The 22,160-nt window shown below is 36.8% G+C and overlaps 2 protein-coding genes across 3 annotated transcripts; one reads left to right on the top strand and one right to left on the bottom strand.

The window, feature by feature from the left end:
- Positions 1 to 667: 667 nt before the first annotated feature.
- Positions 668 to 11,223, top strand: gnb3a (guanine nucleotide binding protein (G protein), beta polypeptide 3a). Of its 2 annotated transcripts, none has more exons than XM_067448941.1 (9): positions 668 to 744; positions 2,411 to 2,550; positions 2,665 to 2,810; positions 3,674 to 3,737; positions 4,898 to 5,060; positions 5,175 to 5,241; positions 5,353 to 5,554; positions 10,215 to 10,431; positions 10,544 to 11,223. In XM_067448941.1, exons 2-9 carry the CDS (start codon positions 2,494 to 2,496, stop codon positions 10,648 to 10,650), a joined length of 1,023 nt encoding a protein of 340 aa, XP_067305042.1. In that variant the 5' UTR covers positions 668 to 744; positions 2,411 to 2,493; the 3' UTR covers positions 10,651 to 11,223. The 2 variants fall into 2 exon arrangements, with proteins under 2 accessions (XP_067305042.1, XP_067305041.1); XM_067448940.1 differs by lacking the exon at positions 668 to 744 and adding an exon at positions 1,701 to 1,774.
- Positions 11,224 to 16,933: 5,710 nt separating this feature from the next.
- On the bottom strand, positions 16,934 to 22,087 carry cdca3 (cell division cycle associated 3). Its single transcript, XM_067448928.1, has 7 exons — positions 21,948 to 22,087; positions 21,544 to 21,695; positions 21,264 to 21,366; positions 19,674 to 20,254; positions 17,805 to 18,138; positions 17,302 to 17,381; positions 16,934 to 17,193 (listed from the first exon to the last, which is right to left on the bottom strand). The coding sequence occupies exons 2-7, from the start codon at positions 21,679 to 21,681 to the stop codon at positions 17,101 to 17,103; spliced, it is 1,329 nt and encodes a 442-aa protein (XP_067305029.1). The 5' UTR covers positions 21,682 to 21,695; positions 21,948 to 22,087; the 3' UTR covers positions 16,934 to 17,100.
- Between the last annotated feature and the right edge of the window lie 73 nt (positions 22,088 to 22,160).

Genomic DNA, 22,160 nt, shown 5'->3' on the forward strand with positions numbered 1-22,160 from the left:
GTTTTCAGCTTCCTTGCATCAAAATGACATGAGAATGTTGTGGATATTCTGCCTGCTCAGTTGTGACTAATAGGCCTCTTTAAATCTAAAAAAAGTTTTGGTTTTCTGGAACATGTTCAGAGTTTAGAGATGCATCACCAATGCCTTTAGAATCAGGCCTGGACAACTTAGTTCCATACTTTTCAGTCCATTATAGTGTCTAAAACCTAAGCTGAGCACTATTTACTTCAGAGCAAACTCAGCCAGCATTGGCATTATTGTATTCTAAACAGGAAAATGGATAGATATGCATCCTCTGGAGAGAAAAAAGAAAGAAAGAAAAAAGTCAAATCCATCCTATCAGCTCCCTTACCTGGGCCTTCACACACCTGCTTTTTTGTCATGTGACCCTATGACCTGATTCTCTCCACTATTTATTTCTCTTGTCTTTTGCTCTCTGTTCTCTCCTCTCCTAACAGATTTCCCTCCCTCTCGCTCTCTCCATCCAAGGCTTTATCCTTTCAGCCCTGATCTCACTTCATCCCCTCCAATCCTCATCTAGCCATCACAAAGCATTGCAGCGTTTACACAGCAAGAGAGAGAGAGATAAAGAGAGAGAGAGAGAAAGAGAGAGAGAGAGAGGGATCAGAAGGTGCGTAAAGCAGAAAACCTGAATGAACATTGTCCCGAGAAAAGGCAAGTGGATAGAGAATTGGACAGGAATAAGAAACACAAACAGAGCGGAGAAACATCCAAGAGGAACAGGTAAGTGATGGGAGTTGTCACTTATTCACTTCTATATTTTGGTTTGTTTGCTGCTGCTCTAGTTTTAATTTATGAATATGCAAAGTTAAGATTATGATGATGAATTACACTTTACCTCAATGAGTTGTATGCTTTAAATCCACACAAATACAGGCTTTCTATCATGCGTTTCTTTTTCTTTTTTGGGCAGGATAAGTGTTTTTGTTGTTGTTGTTTTTTGTTTTTTAGTATCAGAAGCTAATCAATAAAAAGTATATTGGTTTAAAAATAATAATAAATAATCTATCTACATTACAAAGAATGTTTAGGCCCAATGCACTAGAAGTTAATCATAGTATACTGAATGTAAATGATCCGCTAGAAATATAAATCATATGTACTGTATAAATAGTTAAAGGACTTTAACCATAAAAAGTTAGGATATTACTGAATAATATTATGGAAGACTGTTATTTCAACAAAGTAAGCATAAAATTCAAATGATGGCTAGGCCACACTTTCACACCCATTTCTAGCTTTCTCTCTCTCTCTGGGTTTCTATCCATCTATCCCCCTCCCCATCTCCGCTGCAGCTCTTATCCAGATGCAAAGAGCAGTCAATAATCGGATGAGAGCAGATTTGATTCAAAAGGCCTCCCTTAAAATCTCAGCAGTGTGGATTTAAACTCACTCTCTCCTGCCTGTCTCTCTCTCTCATTATCTCTTTCTGGTTATGGCGTTTGCTGCTCACAGTCTTGTTGGTAATAACATCACCTAGCCATTTAATTCACACTGATGTCAAAAACAAAAATTCCAGTTATGACATTTACCTTGAGTTCCAGAACAGGAACTCTTTACTGATGTCCTTTACAGGACAGCTCCCTCCCACCGGCCCACCTCTCTCCCATCCACACCCTTTGTTTTCTCGCTTTCTCCTCTCAAACAAATTTTAGGCAAAAGTCATTTGGTCATGAGAGCTCGGGAGATACACAAAGACTCAAAAAAAGAATTCAACACAAGGAAATAGTTTACATTAATCTTCCTTTGTAAGGTAAGACAAGATATTCAAACTATATTCAGAGGTATGCTTTATGATTTGCAAAAAAAGTTTTTTTTATATGCCTTACAGCACACTAATTATAAAAGCAAACTGGGGTTAACCATCCAAAATAATAATATATGACAATACTGAGAGAGTTTAACCTCATCAATAATCTATAACATGAATCTCAGATTTTCAGCTAAAAATATCTATTGTTGCTTTTAATTGTTTGTGAGGGATCAATATTACAAAATATTATCATTGTTACACTGTTAAGGTGGAACAATGGAGCATTTGGACCCAAAAATGAATGTGGTGTGGATAAACTGTATATAATGTTTTAACTAAAATAAAGCAGAAATAAATAACTTTAATAAAGCAGTTTCTTGTACGTCAGTATGCTTGACTCTGACTCATTATACACTTGCATGTTTGTGGTAATGGTACAAGTGAAATTTTGCATGCATCCTTATTTGTGAGGATTTGCAAACCAGGTCGAAGGGAGTTTGAATTGCAAATAGCTATTGAAGGAGAAGCTGAATATATATCACAGAGAAAGCAACAACAACAATCACTTCTCACAAGCAGTAAAACAAATTGTGCTGTCATGATTACTGTAACAATTAAATGTATATTCACATTTAGGAGATTTGCCCAGCGTTCTCTTGGATCTACCGACCTCACTTCCTGTCTGTATCTTTGGGTGACCGTGCCTGACAACCGTTGCCATGGGTGAAATGGAACAACTGCGAAAGGAGGCAGAGAGCCTGAAGGATGAAATCACTGTTAGTGTCAATAGTTTTGATACTTCACAAACATTTACGTAACTTTACAGAATATCACAGGCTCATTCTCAGTTATAGATCAGCTGTAATATCTGTATGTTTTACGCTCTATAGGCGGCCCGTAAAGCAGTGCAGGACCTCACGCTGCAGGATCATGTGGCAGGGACAGCTGTTGTGGGACGCGTCCAGCTAAAGACCAGGAAGACATTGAGAGGACATCTGGCAAAAATCTATGCCATGCACTGGGGGACAGACTCAAAGTAAACACAATAAGGCTTCCATCTAGATTATATGCAAATAAAAGCAACACATGCTGTACCACATGTACTAGTCTACAAGCACATCCATATGCACACATTTACATGATACTGATGTTATTTTAATAGACTCGCGCTTTATTTAGGCAAAGTGAAATAATGATAAATTATATGCATAATTACAAATAAATAACCCTAATCCAAACCCTAACTCTAAGTATAAGTACTGTAGTTAATTTGTATTACTCAGTACTTAAATATATAATTACACTGAAACAATGACACCTTAAAATAAAGTGTAAGCCATATTTTTAGTAAATTCTCTTGAGATAAACACTGAATTAATGCTTTTTTATATATATATATATATATATTTGTTCTCATAAATGTACATTTATGCATTTTGTTCTGGTCATAAGTATGAACAAGTATGCTTATAGTAAAATATAATAAGTCGTAAGTGTTCCCTTTTATAATCAAAACTGTAATCTTAATGATAATACATTTTATAAATGACATTCTTTACTAGCTGTGGTGTTCGATATTTAAAATTAAATCTAATAATTAGATGAAAAACTCAAACTTAAATAATTAGGTAACTAACAAAATGAAATAAGCTAAAGTTGAAGCACTAAAATTATAAATAAATAAGTAATGCTAAATAGTAATGACAAAGTACATACAATTACTAAAAACTGAACACACACACACACACACACACACACACACACATATATATATATATATATATATATATATATATATATATATATATATATATATATATATATATATATTACTAAAATAACACTGTTGTGGTCCTCTAACATATTTTCTAACCTGATGTGTGTTTTTGTCTCTCTCAGACTGTGTGTCAGTGCGTCTCAGGACGGGAAACTGATTGTATGGGACAGCTACTCCACCAATAAGGTACTGAAAAGCTTTTCAGTGTTAAACTTTCCTCAGTCTGATACTAGACCTTAACTACAAAACAAGCTAAAAATCATTGAGTGTCTCATTACTAATTGTTACAGATGTAATAAATTACAAAATCTGTTGCTTTAACTTGGAGCTGCTGTCACGTACATTTGCATGCAAATCCTTTCTGGCAAAGGTTATTAAGAAAATCAGTATCTGCCAGTGGTCACATTTGTGTGCATGAGGGAGGAGACGCACTTAAAATGACATGAAGCACGAAAGCAGGGCTGAGATGCCTTCAGCTGTTTTGGAAAACATGGAAGCTGCTTTATGCCACATATTTATAATAAACCAAGGTCATTCTGATTTCATTTAGTTCTATTGCAACTTTATGTCTCACAATTGAGTCTATTTGTCATAACTTATATCTTTTAATTTTGACTTTAAATCTCAGTTGATAAGGAAACATACATAATCATGCAATTACGAGTGATAACAATCATCGCAATGAGGAGAAATAAAGTCTTGTATGAGAGAAAGTTGCCATTGTGAAATATTAGACCTAGTTTGTGAAGCATGTTTGTGTAAATTGTTCACAAAACCATTCTGAAAAAAAAAGAAAAAAAAATCAGATTCATGAAAGTGTTCGTATTTTCAAATGTCAGCTGGTACGGAAAACATTTTCACACCGTCTTGTGTCTTTTAGACTAATTGATAACACTATTACCATAATATATAACAAAATTAAATAGGGATTGTCCCTCCAAAAAGGTAAATTATGCAAATATTTACTTACATCATATTTACATATTTACATCATTCCAAACCTTTACGACTTGTACTGTGGAACATAAAAGAAGATAGTTTGTAGACTGTTGGTAACCAAAGTATCGTTTTCCATTGACTTTCATGATATGAACAAAAAAATACAATGGAAGTCAATGCAAATAATGACAAAAAAAAATGAACTAGCTCATTAACCAATTAGTTTGTTTGTAATTTTAACACCACGTTAACAATGGGGCTTAACCAATGAGTTAAATGTGAAAATACATTTAATTATGATTGAAAGTTAGTCTTTAATGGATGAGGCCCAATGTACATATTACCATTTGCCAATGAGCCATAATCTTTGAAATATTAACAAACTATTTTCTCTGACTGTGGTCTAGGTGCATGCAATCCCCCTGAAGTCCTCATGGGTGATGACATGTGCGTACGCACCTTCAGGAAACATGGTGGCATGTGGAGGACTGGACAACATGTGCTCCATCTATAACCTGAAGGGCAAAGATGGTAACGTGAAGGTCATGCGTGAGCTCGCAGCACACACAGGTGAGAAAATACTTCTCATGCAGATCGATATAAGAACCAGTTTACAATGCACATTCAGCCAGCTGAGACTATTAATATTGTTCGAATCTCTGTCTTGGGTTTTGTGTCGATCAGGTTACCTGTCCTGCTGCCGCTTCCTGAGTGACACTGAGATCATCACCAGCTCTGGAGACTGTACCTGGTACATTCACTTCTATATACTTCTAAGAGCTATACACTAAAAGAGCAAATTTTGTATTCAGACCAGCACATTTTACTTTCTTAAATAACATTACCTCTGACATTTTCCCAGTCTTCTTTGGGACATTGAGACAGGAACGGAGAAGACCGTCTTCGCTGGCCATCTGGGAGACTGTATGTCTCTGGGTGTGGCCCCTGACTTCAACACTTTCATCTCAGGAGCTTGTGACTACACAGCCAAACTGTGGGACATCCGTGACGGCCAGTGCAGACAGACCTTTGGAGGCCATGAGAGTGATATCAATGCCATTGGGGTAAGAACTCCAAGGCTCCACATTGTTGACAACAAATGCAAAGGCCCCAGTTCATCATTTACTGGATAAGTCAAATTTCTACTGCTAAAATATATAGAGTTCGGAATCTAGAAAAATGTATACAAATAATAAAAATGATAATTTAGTATTATTTATATAATATTATAGTATTTATTAAAATTTTATATTAGATTTTATTTTTAAGAATCTATTCAATTTTTTGTAATTTTGTTATGTACAGTAGTACATAGACTGTAAAAAAATATGGACGTAGTGTCCGTGACGTCACCCATAGGATTCCGATAAGCCTTTCTGAAGCTTAAAGTAGGGGCGAGCTGGCCGTTGCCATCTTGCGAGCGAGTCATCGCTTGTCACTCTCGCATAACAGAAAATGGGCAAAAAGGCGGGATGTGCGCGGAGCTGAGGCGACGCAATGACTGTAGACGGCAGATAAATGGCTATCCACTTGTAACCACGCCCATAATTATGCAGAACTTTAAGGCTTTATATAACGTAAACGAATGAGTTATAAAAAAATTCACCCCCCTCACAGTTGTCATGAAGATCAAAATTAGCCTTATAAGCCAAAACCACAATTTGTACCAGGCTGTAAACATGTTTTTTTCTGCTTTAAAGTTGAGAATTTTAACATGGGGCTCAATGAGATTCTGCTCCCTTCTGGAGCCTGTCTCTAGTGGCCAGTCGAGGAATTGCAGTTTACATTACTTCCGTATTGGCTTCAAGAGAGATCGCGGGAGGTTGCCGCTTGGTGTAGTATGAATGTAATCTGGACATACTATATTCGCTATGTCACCCTTAACATTTTTCTGGCTCATCACCAGATCAAGCTCAATTTAAAATTCAACATTGGTCTGGGGAATCTGTAGCCTGACAAGCCAGACCCACATCAAGATGTTTGGTCTGGAAACTCACCATTGACAGGGCTCAATCCGAGGGGCGGGATAAACGGTTGTCTTTCAAACTCCCTCTGTCCTCGATAGGATAGCGCTACAACCAATCAGAGCAACGAAGGTTAAACAGAGCTTGTTGATAGATTAACATTCGCCGTATCCGGTCAGCAAAACTCCGAAAACATCTTCCCTTTTTAAGAATGACTTCAGTGCCGTTCTTTGTTCTTTTCTCAGAGAAAAGCTTAACTCCAAGTCTTCCAGAGTCGCGGTCAGAGCTGATTTGAAAGACCGCCGTTCGCCAGTTTCTGTGTTTACTAGAAGCACGCAAACGCAACTCGGCTGTCGTCGTTATGGCCCCGCCCACCAACTCTATACACGATGTGATTGGCCCAGCAAGAGTTTGGCGATTACAGCTCAGAAGGGTATTGAGAGTTGCTAGACGACACTCGCGGGCAGATTAGATTTGCTGCCGCTTGGGTGCGTCTAGATTTCTAGGCTAGGGAATCTGCTCTGTATTTTCTATTGCACAAGAGGCGTGATCAACGAGCATTATTTGGATGATTCTGTATGCAATTGGTTGGTCCTTCAACCAATCAGACCATAACGACCCATCGCTTCTCTATCTGTCATCGTGTTAAAGCAGCACTAGGTAACTTTTCAACCTTCATAATATATTTTCAAGATTCATGTGATGATACATCGACTTACAATAGGTTGAATGACACACCTGCCATACCCTGACGGGGTCTGTATCGTTTTTAATCATACTTTTAAACTTCGGGTAGTAACCCAAGAACAAAAATAAAAATTTGACTGCTTTACGGCATATACATTACTTCCACCACCACCCCCACTTCCTTACTTTCAGACGTGCGAGCCCACCCATCGTTTGTTTGTCGGATGTTATAGTCATGTCCGAAGCAGCACAGAAAAATAAAAAAGCAAAGGTTTTGTTGGAGGAAAGCAATAAGAGGAAACGAAAAAGTGATCGGATTAAAGGCAGGACGAGGATCAAAATTGGGCCAGCGTTTGCTCGTTGGCGTAAGCTGAAGGAGGCGTGCCCGACCGATGCTGACTTGGCTGTCATGCTTGCTATGGTTATTACCTACCACTCAAACATTCATTTGAAGTATCATAGATTCTGTAAAACGGTAACCAATAGGCTACTATAATGACGCTGGCTTGTAAACGCGTTTGAAAAAAAACCCCCATGAAATTATATTCATATGACATGCTGAAACATATGCCACTGTACCTCGGATGAAGACAATTCACACGCGACGCATGTGAACAGTGTTCAAGGTAACTGTTAGTGATGCACGGGACGGCTTTTTTTCCAACCAGCGGGTCCCGCTTTTATGAAATTATTTGGCCCGCCCCACACCACTGTATATATTTTTACAACCCGTCCCGCACAGGCGACCATTAAATAGACATACGGGGTCCGCAGGTTATGAGACGGCCCGCTCATCACTAGTTTGGGTCTATCATGGTTGTCATGTCAACAAATGCACGCGCGCATCCCTATGGAGCCAGAATGGTGACTTTAAAATTTGGCATCACAAATTAAAATTGTCATTGAAAACAAAAGCAGAACTGAAAAAGGAAACATTGGCATTGAAACATTTGCATTGAAAACAGTTGTATTGGCATTGAAACAAGTATTGGCACTGAAAAAATAAAATTATTAAAATATTACAATCGTATTCTTTTATTGAATTGGGATTTATTTGTATTTTTCAATGACAATCTTCAGATTTTTTCTTCATGTCACTCTTTTTCAGTGACAGTTTTTTTTTACAATGTCAGTTTTTTTTCAATGTCACTGATTTTCAGTTTCAACTTTCTGTCACTGTTTTGGCGTGGAGAGGGGCGGGGTCTGAGGGGAGGGGTAAGTAGAGCGTAGTTTGCATATCATTGCATATAGGTATACTGAAGCCGTCACCAGCTCTAAAGCCGCATGACTAATGTCCAATTTACCGGGAACTTCCAAGCCGCAAGTCTGTTTTTTTTATCTGCCATTTACATGTTTATTCACGTGCAACCTGGCCGGTTTGCTTAAAAAAATAATTAACGTTAGGTGTCTGACGAGTACATCACAACAGTGGCTAACAGTAACATAGCCTGTGACGTTAACACATGATAATCAGCAGGGCGCCGGCTGTGTAACACTACTGACATCCCCAACCACACACACACACACACACACACACACACACACACACACACACACAGGAGAGCCGCTAGGTCGGCTTAAACGCAGCGTTACACAGTAACTCCTAGGGCCGCGAATGTGCTTCTATCTGTATTTAATGGTGCTCATGTGACGGCACTGGATTCTGCTGTGCTGGTGTGATACTGCTGAACGTTTTGCGTTAGCACGTTTATGAGGTCTTGTGCAGCAGCACAACTAAATTAAATACAGATAAAAGCACACTCGCGGCCCTAGGAGTAACGTCTGTCTCCGGTGTGTGTGTGTGTGGTTGGGGATGTCAGTAGTGTAACTTACACAGCCGCATTAACCACAGTTAAGTTAACCAACACGGCTAATGTTAGTAGGCTAATTTACATGTTCCAGTCGACGTCGGAAAAAACAAAACAGCATAAAGGCCGTTAAAAGTTAACCAAGCCGGCCAGGTTGCACGAGAAAACATATAAATGGCAGATAAAAAATATAAAAAAAAGACTTAAACTTGCGGCTTGGAAGTTCCCGGTAAACTGGACATTAGTCATGCAGCTTCAGAGCTGGTGACGGCTTCAGTATATGCAAATGATATGCAAACTACGCTCTACTTACCCCTCCCCTCAGACCCCGCCCCTCTCCACGCCAAAACAGTGACAGAAAGTTGAAACTGAAAATCAGTGACATTGAAAAAAAACTGACATTGTAAAAAAAAACTGTCACTGAAAAAGAGTGACATGAAGAAAAAATCTGAAGATTGTCATTGAAAAATACAAATAAATCCCAATTCAATAAAAGAATACGATTGTAATATTTTAATAATTTTATTTTTTCAGTGCCAATACTTGTTTCAATGCCAATACAACTGTTTTCAATGCAAATGTTTCAATGCCAATGTTTCCTTTTTCAGTTCTGCTTTTGTTTTCAATGACAATTTTAATTTGTGATGCCAAATTTTAAAGTCACCATTCTGGCTCCATACATCCCCTGATGTAGGATGACAGAGTTTACGACAGTAGTAGAGGACAGTATTTTTTCCCAACTGTAGGGGGACCCCAAGAGCAAAAGTTACCTAGTGCTGCTTTAAACCCGCCAATAGCGTTCCAGGTGGATAAGCCAGGCTGTGATTGGTTCCTGCAAAAGTGATCAGATCAGGCTGGGTTTACCCAGTCTACCTTAACATGTGACCTACAATTGCTGTCCCGTCATCGCCATTCACAAATCCTCTCCCGTGGCCTAATGGGACAGTAAAGTGTCCATCATATTCACAATTCAGAATCTCGCCAGAAAAAGTAGGTCATCCGGGTACTTTTGCGTACTCTTTTATGAGTAATGTAAATTTGGACATACTACTTTCGTCACGATTTCGGATGCAGCCATCGGGTTGGGCTCTTTTGACCTGGATCAAGAAGCAACCACCCAGAACTTAGAAACATAGTAAATGAATAGCAACACACTAAAAACCTATCAAAACGACTTACAGCAACCACATAGCACCCGCTAGCATAGTGGCAGAGAGATTTGCAATATATTATAGCTACATTTTTCTCTCTGTGTCACTTTTCAGTTTTTCCCCAATGGCAATGCAGTGATCACAGGTTCAGACGACGCATCCTGCAAACTGTACGACCTGCGTTCAGACCAGGAGCTCATCACGTACCAGGACCCCAGCATCATGTGCGGAGTGACTTCCCTCGCTCCCTCTCTCTCCGGGAGACTCATCCTCGCTGGGTACGACGATTTCAACTGCAACATCTGGGACTCGCTTAAAGCGGAGAGAGTGGGTGAGTCACTGGAAAGAGATACACAGATGGATGTGAACTTCAGGAGAGCGAAAAAAACATCAGATGTCAAAATCAAAAATATCTGTAACAAAATAGCGTCTGTCTTTTACAGGAGTGTTGTCTGGTCATGACAACAGAGTGAGCTGTATCGGCGTGACACCTGATGGGATGGCTTGCTGCACAGGATCATGGGATAGCTTTCTGAAGATCTGGAACTAAAACACCGTCTCAAAGAGAGGCAAAATCCGAATATGTCAACGACAGGGTAAAATGTAAAGGGGACAATTGAAACAGGACTATGGGATATAGTTGTACAAGTAGGGAGGGAAAGAGATGTGTTTGATGTGCCGTCACAGCGAGAAAGATTGTGAATAAGAAAACCTCATTTAGAGATGGGCTTGATCTGTAGAATAGTCTTGTCAAAGAAACCATGCAATAACAGAAAACTTTTCAGGGACTGCTAACTGCAAAAGTGGGCATTTATCAAGCCATGACCTATTTGGTGATTTGTGAGGTAATTTTTGGATAGGGTCATTAACACAAGGGCGTGTTACAGCATATTATCAATATAACATATGAAATAAGTCTTTCAACATTAGTTGAATCAAGCTTACTGATATCTAAATGCATCCTGTGCTATCAAACCTATATGACAGAGGTTGCCAAAATAGTAACGCAAGAACGTGAATAATTTAGGTCTACACAGAATGACATTTTCACTTTTATAAAAATGTGGTTTACAAACTATAGATAGATTAAATGAGTTTTAGTGAGAGTCTGATTGAAACTTCTTTTAAGTTGTGTTCTTTTTTTCTTTTCTTTTTTTGATAGCGCACTGATAGTGTCATGTTGTTTTTCTGCTTATTCGGGCCAATAAAATAAAAACTACTGACAAACTTGACTCATTTTCTAATACAATTTTATCTTATATCTGATGGCATTGAAAACAAAAACTGTGTATATTACACACTAAATGATCAAAAGTGACATTAAACATTTATAATGTTCCACATCAAGATGTTTGGTCTGGAAACTCACCATTGACAGGGCTCAATCTGAGGGGCGGGATAAACGGTTGCCTTTCAAACTCCCCCTGCACGCGATTGGATAGTGCTACAACCAACCAGAGCAACGAAGGTGAAGCAGAGCTTGTTGACAGATTAAACTTTCGCCGTATCCATTCGGCAAAACTCAGAACACATCTTCCCTTTTTAAGAATGACTTCAGTGCCGTTCTTTGTTCTTTTCTCAGAGAAAAGCTTAACTCCAAGTCTTCCAGAGTCGCGGTCAAAGCTGATTCGAAAGACCGCCGTTCGCCAGTTTCTGTGTTTACTAGAAGCACGCAAACGCAACTCGGCCGTCATTATGTTAAGCCCCGCCCAACGACTCTCTATAAACGATGCAATTGACCCGACCAGAGTTTGGTTTTTACAGCTCAGAAGTGTATTGAAAGTTGCTAGAAGATACTTGCGGCAGATTAGATCTGCTGCCGCTAGGTGTGTCTAGATTTCTAGGCTAAGACTTCCCAGGCTGACTGACGAAATTTATTTTAAACACTGTTTATCTGTGCTGCAAATGTTATGGAGAACAGCTAGACGACTCACCGCTTCTTATGAAGATTGAGCATGGTTTTGTGATCGATTACCGTTTGTATTAATTTACCTTAGTTTTCCTAAATATCAGGATAAAAATGGTGGATAACATTGTAGCCTATGTATAAAGAAATGACAACAAAAAATAAAATCTCACTCTGAAACGTCCTAGGAAATCTGTGCATGAAATCCGTTCTTGACAATCCTCTTTGTTAATATTTTCAGGGTTTGAATTGTGCTTGATTTGGTATGAAATCAACAGCACCCGTAACACTAGAAAACAACTGTATGGAAGAGCGGGACATTTCCCGAACACGCGCAAGTATAACATGCGCTAAGTGGAGCCAATCACAACAGACTGGGCCAGCTAACTATATCCCAGCACATTTCGTAGTGTGGGGTTTAATTGAAATCAGCGTGTTCGGGTCAGACTGGAGAGAGAGGTGCTGTAATAATGTCAAATATGTGGATTGAAATGCGTTTATTTAAACAATCAAGCAATAAAAACATTCTAGTACATTCTAACATTCTACACTGTGTAACTTTTTTAGTTTTTTCTTAGATAAAAACACTTAGTTCTTTCAAAAATATATGTGCTCATTAATGTATATTTACTTCTTTCAAGTAATAAATTATTCTCGTAAGTTTATAATATGCCATTGAAAATACATACGGGTGAGGGGTTCGAATGCTGGTCGCCATGTTGCCCCTCCATCTTGAAAGTACATTAGCCAAAAAAGTACATACCCGTAAATTCAAGCTTCGCCTTTCGCGTTTTAAGACTCGATGGCACCGTGTCGAATGTGAAGAGGGGGATTGCCGTGTTAATCTTGGACTAAATCGGCCACCGTAGGAGTTCAAACAAAATCAGAATGGAGAGGAACATAAACTAATATTCTCTGGATGGTCATATACCTTTTCACCGCTAGATGGGGGAAATATCACACAGTGATAGCTTTAAATTATAATTTAAAAGTATTATTGTTTTTAATGTATTTTTTGTCAATTTAAAAACTTGACCAAAAATCACTCTGGTTTTGTTGGGGGCTAGGAACATTCATGTATGCACTATGCAGTTGCCAGAAAAAAAAATAAAAAAAATAAAGAAGAACACTTATTCTATCTAGAGTTTTACTCACAATTTAACATTTGGAAACCATGTCCACACTCTCACGTGCTCTGAAAACACCAATAGACAAGTAAGTTACATTTCAGCAATCTCCATTTGAGATTTTCTGCTTAAAGTGTCATTTAGTCGCTCTGTGTTGTGTCACGACTCACGAGCCGCTTGTGCTGTTTGCTGAATAACTGCACTTGTGTGAGTCAATCAGAACAGAGATTAACATTATTATTCATGACCCTCCCAAATATGGAGGACCAACCCTGCACAAATTAAAAATAAATAAATGAATGAATAAGTAAATAAATGAATAAATAAATAAATAAATGTACACATATGTAAATTAATAAAAACATAAGTAGATAAATAAATGTGATAATAGGAAAATAAATAACAGAATAAACGGCTTGATAAAATAAATATGATTAATTTTTAATCAAATACAATTTTGTATTATCTTTCCCTTAATTTATTATTTTCTGCTTTTATAAAAATATATCTCTTTAACTTTTATTTATTTGTTGATTAAATTTAACATTTATTTTTATATTTATGCGTTCATTTATTTTTTACATTTATTTTTCCCACATGAGCTCTCAACCAATGATGTGCTGAAGCTACACAAGGACCGCCCTCCTCATTTACATGTTGCACACCGAAAAAGAAATGAATCAATCGATGAATGAATGTAAAAATAAATACATGTGGGAAAAATAAATGTAAAAAATTAATGAACGCATAAATATAAAAATAAATGTTAAATTTAATTAACAAATAAATAAAAGTTAAAGAGATACATTTTTTATAAAAGCAGAAAATAATAAATTAAGGGAAAAATAATACAAAATTGTTTTTGATTAAAAATTATTCATATTTATTTTATCAAGTTGTTTTTTAATTTTTTATTTTCCTATTATCACATTTATTTATCTATTTATGTTTTTATTATTTTACATATGTGTATATTTATTTATTTATTCATTTATTTACTTATTCATTCATTCATTTATTTATTTTTCATTTGTGCAGGGTTGGTCCTCCATACCCAAATAAGGTAATAACGGTCTATTTCATTCTAGGGATGTAAATAACCATATAAAATCGTATCTGGAGTATTCTTGCCCTTATTTAGCCACATATCTTAGTATGTAGATATCAGAGAACAATTTAAAACACTATCAATGCATTCTATGGCACCTTTAAAATGGAGGTGGACCTGTGATACAGACCTGAACAGACCTGTGACCAAATTGTGCTGAAAGTATTGATCGACCAATTTTTTTTTTTTTTTTATAACCGATACCGATTATTTGCATGTTTATGTGCCAATAACCGATATAGAACCAATATTCATTTATTGTGTTATTTCTGTTTTTTACAATAGCAGCACTGAACTGAGTTTTTTTAAACACTGTAATTTTTGCAATTTCACTCCCTTACAGAACAAAAGACGTTTACTTTACATCAATAAATAGTCTGAAACAGTGCTTTTTTATTTAAATACAGTGCAAAGTCTTTATAACATTAATGCTGTTTCACCAAAGTCTAATGTTTTCAAATGGAGAACATAAATAAATGAAAGTTAAGTCTATTAACTCCCCATAACTGTAAGCATAAATATAAGCATTCATTTTAAACTACAGTTTTAAAAGTCGTATGTGTTCAATAGACTAAAGAGTGAATATTCTCTGGAATATGCAAACATTTTAATAGCTATGATGTATTCGCGGGTTTGTTTATTTTTCTTACAGAGTCAATCTCGTATGGTATAAAAATTGCACCCCCCAAACACCCCCCCAAAAAAACTGGAGACAGGAAAAAAAAAATGTCACACTCAGGACCTTGAGGAAATGAAAATAGAGTTTTTTTGTGCATATAATCTACAAATCAGCCAGGATGCAGAAAAAAAGGACTCCGCAGTGAAGGGTTGACTCTCTAAAACATCAAGAGTGGAAAACAGACAAAAAAAACTCACACACACACAAACACATGCACACACGAATGAATGTGTGTTATTCCAAAAGCTAATTTTAAAGATTTAAGCATGGAATTCTTCCCTAGTAACCTCCAGGCCTATTGCAGCATCTGTTTATGAAAACAAAAGCTAAACAAACAAGCAAAAAACTTGAAAAAAAATAGTCTTTGAGAATCTGTTATTATATATTAAAATCAACAACCTAAAAAAAGGGCAAATATGTGAAAAAAAATCACTAACATTCACAAGCCTTTCTACAGAGCTGTAAATCCCCTAGTGGTAAAAATGTGCTATTGCATGATAAAAATGCTTAATGGATGAACTCAATGCTCATCACCGGATGGCACCAATCTCATTTGCAAAATTGCTTTATATATATATATATATATATATATATATATATATATATATATATATATATATATATATATATATATATATATATATATATAAACATTTATTATATTCAATGGGGGAAAAAATGGGTCATAATTATTGCATATTAATTATAAATCATAAAATTTTCTCAAAACACCAAAAAAAAGAGAAAAAAATATTATTGAACAAATTTATTTCATGATTTTTACAAAAGAAACGTTTCTTAATCCCCCAAAGGGTGGAGTCAAAAATGACCCGAAGCGTTTTATATATATATATATATATATATATATATATATATATATATATATTTTAATCGTAGCTTTATCAGAATGGTCCGAAACTTGGTGACTTTATTGGTACTTGGTATATGAACACCCCAAAAATATAAAGTCTAAGCGGTCGTAAAAAAAATAGTCCCACTCAGGACCTTTGGGTCAAAAATGAATTTCCCACATAGGAAATGATTGGGAAACTGGCCAAAATATGAAAATACTGAGTTTCTATTATATTCAATGGGAAGAAATGGGTTTTAATTATTAAATATTAATTGTAAATCATAAAATTGTCTCAAAACAACAACAAAAATATATATATTATTGAACAAAAATATATTGATTTTACTCGAATTTTTTTTATCTTATTCAAGCCCTTCGTGTCATCTAGACCCGAACGTCCTCCCGAGTGTGTGTGACCCATAAATGAAGTACACCAGAGATAAACATGTCGGTCTTGTTTATCGGTTAAAATACGGTGATAGCCTACCTAACGCGATATGCTGGAGCAACAACCCGGTGAGTTAACGGTTGAACGCGACTGAAACAGAGATAAATAAGTTCGGCGCTTTTATTTCCAACATGCTCTCATTCATGGCGGTTTTATTTCAGTAATGTGAAGTTATGCCTGTTGTGACCGTTGTGACAGATTACAGATTACCTGACTGACTCCGTCTACAAGTTTAAACTACATACCACCATCTGATAACATTTTATTTGTGCATATCTGTTACGTTAAAGTTTATTAATTAAGGGATGCAGGTTATTTTACCTTTGAACACCGAGTTTACTCATCATCTCCCCTCAGTAGCTGACCTTAATGGCGCGCTTGACTTGTATCGGCTGTATGCAATTCTTAAAACGTCCACAAGATGGCGCCATTTATGGGTGAATCCGATATTACAAACCTGATACCCGATCATGGGAAAATGCTTAAAAATCGGGGGGAAAATGTCAGGAATCCGATATCGGTCGATCACTGCTGAAAAGTTTTTCAAAATAACTATTGAAAAAGGTTTCACTAACCGCAGGGCTGTATTAGTGTTATATTGCAGCCCTATCATTTGCTTTGTGAACTCTCTGCCATTGCTAATACATTGAAGCATAGATTTCTGTGAATAGTTTCATGTCCTCAGACAAGCTCAAAAAAAGAAAATTAAAAATCAAATGTTAAATTTTATTTACATAAAAAACAGTGTTTATTTACAAACACACACACACACAAATAAGCAAAGAGGAGGAAAAAACTGAATGATCATGTAGTTTTAGGCTTAAAACTGTAGTATATACATAGTGTTGTCTGGGTTTAGCCTCGCGTGCCCAGTTTGTCTCACTCGTTCTCCTTGTTGAGTGACAGAATCAGAGCTCTCCTGTCTATCTGGCTGAATCTCTGTTTTTCTGGGGTGGACACTTTCAGCTTCATCTGACGAGAAACATGAATATCCATTACAGATCAAAGTGAATACATAACATGGATGTCTACAGTGAAAGGAGCACTGATGTTCAAGTAGTGACTAAGAAGTGTCTTTACCTGTGAGTTGCGGTCTCTGGGTGAATTAGCCTCCCTCAGGATCTGCAGAGGCGATCTGCCCTCACCAATCAGAACTTTTTCTGTAATATTAAACAAGGATATACCTCAATTTTCTAGTTTATGATCAGAGAAAAGTGCATAAAACTCCTTATTTGTCCTCTTGTTAGTCTACTATCCACCTTTTAATGCAAGTGCAACATAGCCATTTGCAATTTGCAATGTGGGAGGACTTCCAGTGTCATCTGCTTTCAGTTTTTCCAGCGGTATGAAATCAGTTAATGCTGCTTGATATTACAAAGTGGCATTTGTTTACTTCAATAATAAACATTGGTTCGTAGCTCAATAAATTACTATTTTTACTGCAGTTATACCCATCTTTGGGTCTCACAAAGAAAACCTTGTTAAAAAACAAAGTGGATGGAGGAAATGGTATCTACCACCAGCATCAGAAACTTGCAGAATGACTAATGACATATAACCACAAGGTGAACAGACACACTCACCTCTCTGTCTTTGTTTGGTGCGCACAACCATGTTGTTATTCTCATTTGTGGCCGTGTTTTTGGTTGAGAGTGGTGAAGAGGTTTTTCCACGTCCCTGTACCCCTCTTGCTCTGACACCAGAGGTCCCACAGCCCACACCCAACCATTGTGGCTTAAAAATGGCTTGACTCGGGCTGCGAGTATCAAACTTCAGAGAACGGATGCCAGACTGGACGGTTTCAACCTGGATGCTGGTCACTGGACTGGATTTGCTGGAGGCAACAGCCGGCTGAGGTGAGAGAGGTTTGGTCACCTCTAGCTGCCCATGGCACAACTCTGGAAGTGCAGCTGTGACCTGATGGAGGGGAGACACATCATTTAGTCGCAGATTTTTTCTGATGCCAAAACAGCCCTATAAAGTAGTTCAGAGACAGATTCCTGCCAGCCCTAAAATTCTCATTGGTCCCAATACAAACAAAAAGTATCTAGAAAAAAAGTTAAAGCTTTAAAAACAACATTTTATTCTCATTTGTTTAATATTAAAATAATATACATTAAAAACAATTTGATATATTTGCAATAAATGGGAAATTGTAATATAATTAAGCAGGGCATTTTAAAGCTGGCAACAAGAATTTTTTTTAAAAAAAATTATAGCATTCACTTTATGATTATTTTTTATTTAAAAATTAAATTACAAAAATAAAATCCTAAATTACATTTTTATTAAAATAAATATTTATCAAACTTTAGTTTATTTATAATAAATATTTTTGTTAACAAATATTTAAAATAACCAATTTAACTATTCCCGCCTGGATTTTGCTGACCCAAATTGAAAAGCCTCCCATAAACACATACAGTGGTCTAAGTTTGAAATATTGGTGTTATTTTACAGGAAACCCTTTAAAGTTACATAAAACACTGCTAAAAGTGATAAACATGTAAGTATAGGTTGTTTAAGCTGTTATAACCCCATAAAAAATTAGGCGCGTTTTGATTTTTTCTTTTTTTTTATAAATTCATTTTTGAAAGTGTGTAACTCTGTGTTTTTGAAAGTGTGTAACTCTGTGTAAAAAGTGTGCTCTAGGACCCTGCAGACAGTTTGGGCTGTTTCCAGCATAAATAAATTAATTTAATGACACTGGAATATTGCATTCATATCACTGTATATGTAAAAAAAAAAAAAAAAAAAAAAAAAAAAAAAAAAAAAAATCGAAATCAAAAAGTACCTACTTTTTTTGGGGGTGGGGTTACAGCTTAGACAACATATACTTACAATTTTAAGATCTTTAGCAGTGTTTTATGTAACTTTAAAGGGTTTCCTGTACAATGACACCAGCATTTAAAACTTAGACCACTGTATGTGTGTATGGGAGGCTTTTCAATTTGGGTCGGCAAAATCCAGGCAGAAATCCCAAAAAAATGGTCTCGTAGTTTAAGTAAATTACAAGAATAAAATTATTAAAATAAACTAAATATTTACATACTACAAACACAAAATACAAACATTTGTATTAATAAATATGTATGCAAATATTTTTAATTTGTTAAAAAAAATTTTTTTTATAAATAAACATTTATTAATAAAACTATTTTTATTGTCATTTACTTATTAAATCTTACACATGCATGCGCATTATATATATATATATATATATATATATATATATATATATATATATATATATATATATATATATATATATATATATATATATATATATATATATGGGCTGCATTATTTTAATTTTTTTAAAACAGCAAAAACATAAATATTGTAATATTTAGTATCAAAATTTAAAAGTTAAATTTAAAAGTCCTGTGATGTCAAAGCTGCATTTTTGGCATTATTACTCCAGTCTTCAGTGTCACACGACAAAAACAAACCTGTTCTTCAGATGTCTGGGATGGGACCTCAGCTTCCTCCGGGATCATGACAATTTCAGCAACAGGCGTGGTTGTTTCAGACTCTGTGGATGGTGCGACTGAAGAATGATCTTCAGCAGGGGGAAGAGGAGTCAGAGGACGTTCCTCCAGAGAAGAGGAGTAAACACCTTCACGACACGCTAGAAGACTCAAACTGAGCTCTTTTCTTAACGGTGAAGAACCAAGCAGCAGAGCCTCCTCTGCCTCTTCCAGCGAGGCCTCAGTGTCCACCTCTACCTCCACCTGAGCATCTGCCATCAACACAAACGGGCTGCCGCATATGGAGCCGTAGCCCAGTGAAGGAGAGGGCAGTGCAGGGGTGAACACAGCATCTGTGCGCTCGCTGAGGGCCGCTGAGTTCTGAGCTTTTACCGGAGGGAGCAGGGGCTCTCTGGGGCATGTACCATTTTCCTGAGCCCCATTGGGCAGGCTGGGGTGTTTGGTAAAGGAGACCGGAGGAAGAGGAGAAACAGAGTCACCACCAGACTTGACATCATTGAGAAAGAAGGTGCTCAGCCGCCGAGCAAGAGATGTGACGCTCACTGTAAAGGAGACAAAGGAGTTTGAGATTCAAAACACCCTTTTTATTTTCTAAATGCTTTTTTGACATTACATTTAAAATAATAAAAGAGTCAAAACTCCCACCCCTTTCAAACTCATTATTCAATCACAAATTTAAAATGGGAGGGCTGAGGGCACATTTACTATAGTGCAACATGTTCTGGAATTAAAAACCATATTAATTTCCTCCATAGAAAAATTATTAAAGCTACACTGTGATATTCTCCCCCATCTAGCGGTATAAAGGTATATGACCATCCAGTGAATATTAGTTTCTGTTCCTCTCAATTCTGATTTCGTTTTAACTCCTACGGTGGCCGATTTAGTCCAAGATTAACATGGCAAGCCCCCTCTTCACATTCGACACGGTGCCATTGAGTCTTAAAACGCGAAAGTCGAAGCTTGAATTTACGGGTATGTTCCTCTTTGGCTAATGTACTTTCAGGGGCAAAATGGCAACCGGCATTCGAACCCCTCACCCGTATGTATTTTCAATGGCATATTATAAACTTACGAGAATACTTTACTACCTGAAAGAAGTAAATATACCTTAATGAGCACATATATTTTTGAAAGAACAGTGTTTTTAGCTAAGAAAAAACGGGAAAAAAAATGTACACAGTGTAGCTTTAACAATAAATTACAAACCTATTAAGACAAATCTACTCTGAGTTATGAGGTTGTTAATCAAAAGTGTATGCATTTGTTAAACTTATATCAGCACCTTATTTTATTTTTTAATAAGCATGTTTAACAGCATGAATCCTGGAGGGGAAAATGTGATTCAGCTCACATATGGTTGGTTTGATTCATGGTCTTTAACTCTTTAGAAGAAGAAAGAGAGAGCTTCCAGAAGTGGGCAGCTACTGTAACATTAAAGGGCTGAGCTAATTAGTATTGATTAGCTGTCTGCTCGAGCTCCTTTTACCAGATTTAAATATTGTGAATGAAGAATGCAGAAACAGGGATCCCATAATGGACAAAACTTACCCTTCATCGGTGTGCGAGTAATGCCAGGCGTGGGTGAACGGGGGTCAACAAACCCAGGCCCAACTGACTCCACCACAGGAAGGGGAGTGTAAGCCACACCCACCTAAAGGAAAATACAAGCAATTATTTTGAATTATTGTGTCCATTGTTTATCGCTCCGCTCATAAGGAAATATCACAAGGAATTGCTAAATTCACATCACAGTCAGGCCAAGCAAATAAACAATTTAGCATTTTAATGAGAAACTGTGATAAAAGTAAACTGCATGCTTGTAACTTACCTGTATAGGTGTGCGGTCGATAGCACCGGACGGTGAACGCGGGTCTGAGAGCTTCGCTACACGCGCTGCTTTCGGCCACTGGCTCGGGTCTACCTTTGGTGTGGATGCCACAGACATCTTGCTTTCACTGGTACCCATGTTTACTTCGTTTACTATTCAGAAAACAGCACGGTTTATATAAACTTGCGAAAGGAGTAGTTAAAACTCATAAGACAGATGTTTTGCACGTGTTACAAAGCGAAGATAACGTTACATTAAACAAAGAGGCACATAGCGTTTTACCAACAATATCAAGTTATTGTTCAGTAATCAAACGCCCCTTAAAACGTTTTCTACCTAATATTCCTTTTATCTTTTACAGCAACTCAGATTAAAATAATTATGTCACGTCTTAAATATTGTACCTGTAAAAAGTAGATATCAAAGAAATGCTTCAGTCGTCTTCCAATCCAAACTCCTTGTGACTCGAGCGAGAGCATTTAAATGGCTAGTCTTGTATTTGTGGCGATTTTTAAACAGACCAATAGGAGAATGTGAGAGGTCCTGCCTCGGCGCTTCTGATTGGCCGAGACGGTGAATGCAATTTTATTGGGCGTGTCAGCGATTTAAAATACTGC

This window comes from Pseudorasbora parva, chromosome 7 (assembly GCF_024679245.1).
Source record: "Pseudorasbora parva isolate DD20220531a chromosome 7, ASM2467924v1, whole genome shotgun sequence".
Classification (NCBI taxonomy): domain Eukaryota; kingdom Metazoa; phylum Chordata; class Actinopteri; order Cypriniformes; family Gobionidae; genus Pseudorasbora; species Pseudorasbora parva.

What these genes read in the sequence shown, in the direction of transcription:
- cdca3 (XM_067448928.1), bottom strand. Translation starts at nt 21,681, where the DNA reads ATGGGTACCAGTGAAAGCAAGATGTCTGTGGCATCCACACCAAAGGTA. An exon ending in TCGACCGCACACCTATACAG is followed by an intron (nt 21,367 to 21,543) that starts GTAAGTTACAAG and finishes ATTTTCCTTTAG; the next exon opens with GTGGGTGTGGCTTACACTCC. An exon ending in CCAGAGACCGCAACTCACAG is followed by an intron (nt 17,194 to 17,301) that starts GTAAAGACACTT and finishes GTTTCTCGTCAG; the next exon opens with ATGAAGCTGAAAGTGTCCAC.
- gnb3a (XM_067448941.1), top strand. Translation starts at nt 2,494, where the DNA reads ATGGGTGAAATGGAACAACTGCGAAAGGAGGCAGAGAGCCTGAAGGAT. An exon ending in GTGATATCAATGCCATTGGG is followed by an intron (nt 5,555 to 10,214) that starts GTAAGAACTCCA and finishes GTCACTTTTCAG; the next exon opens with TTTTTCCCCAATGGCAATGC. An exon ending in GCTTAAAGCGGAGAGAGTGG is followed by an intron (nt 10,432 to 10,543) that starts GTGAGTCACTGG and finishes TGTCTTTTACAG; the next exon opens with GAGTGTTGTCTGGTCATGAC.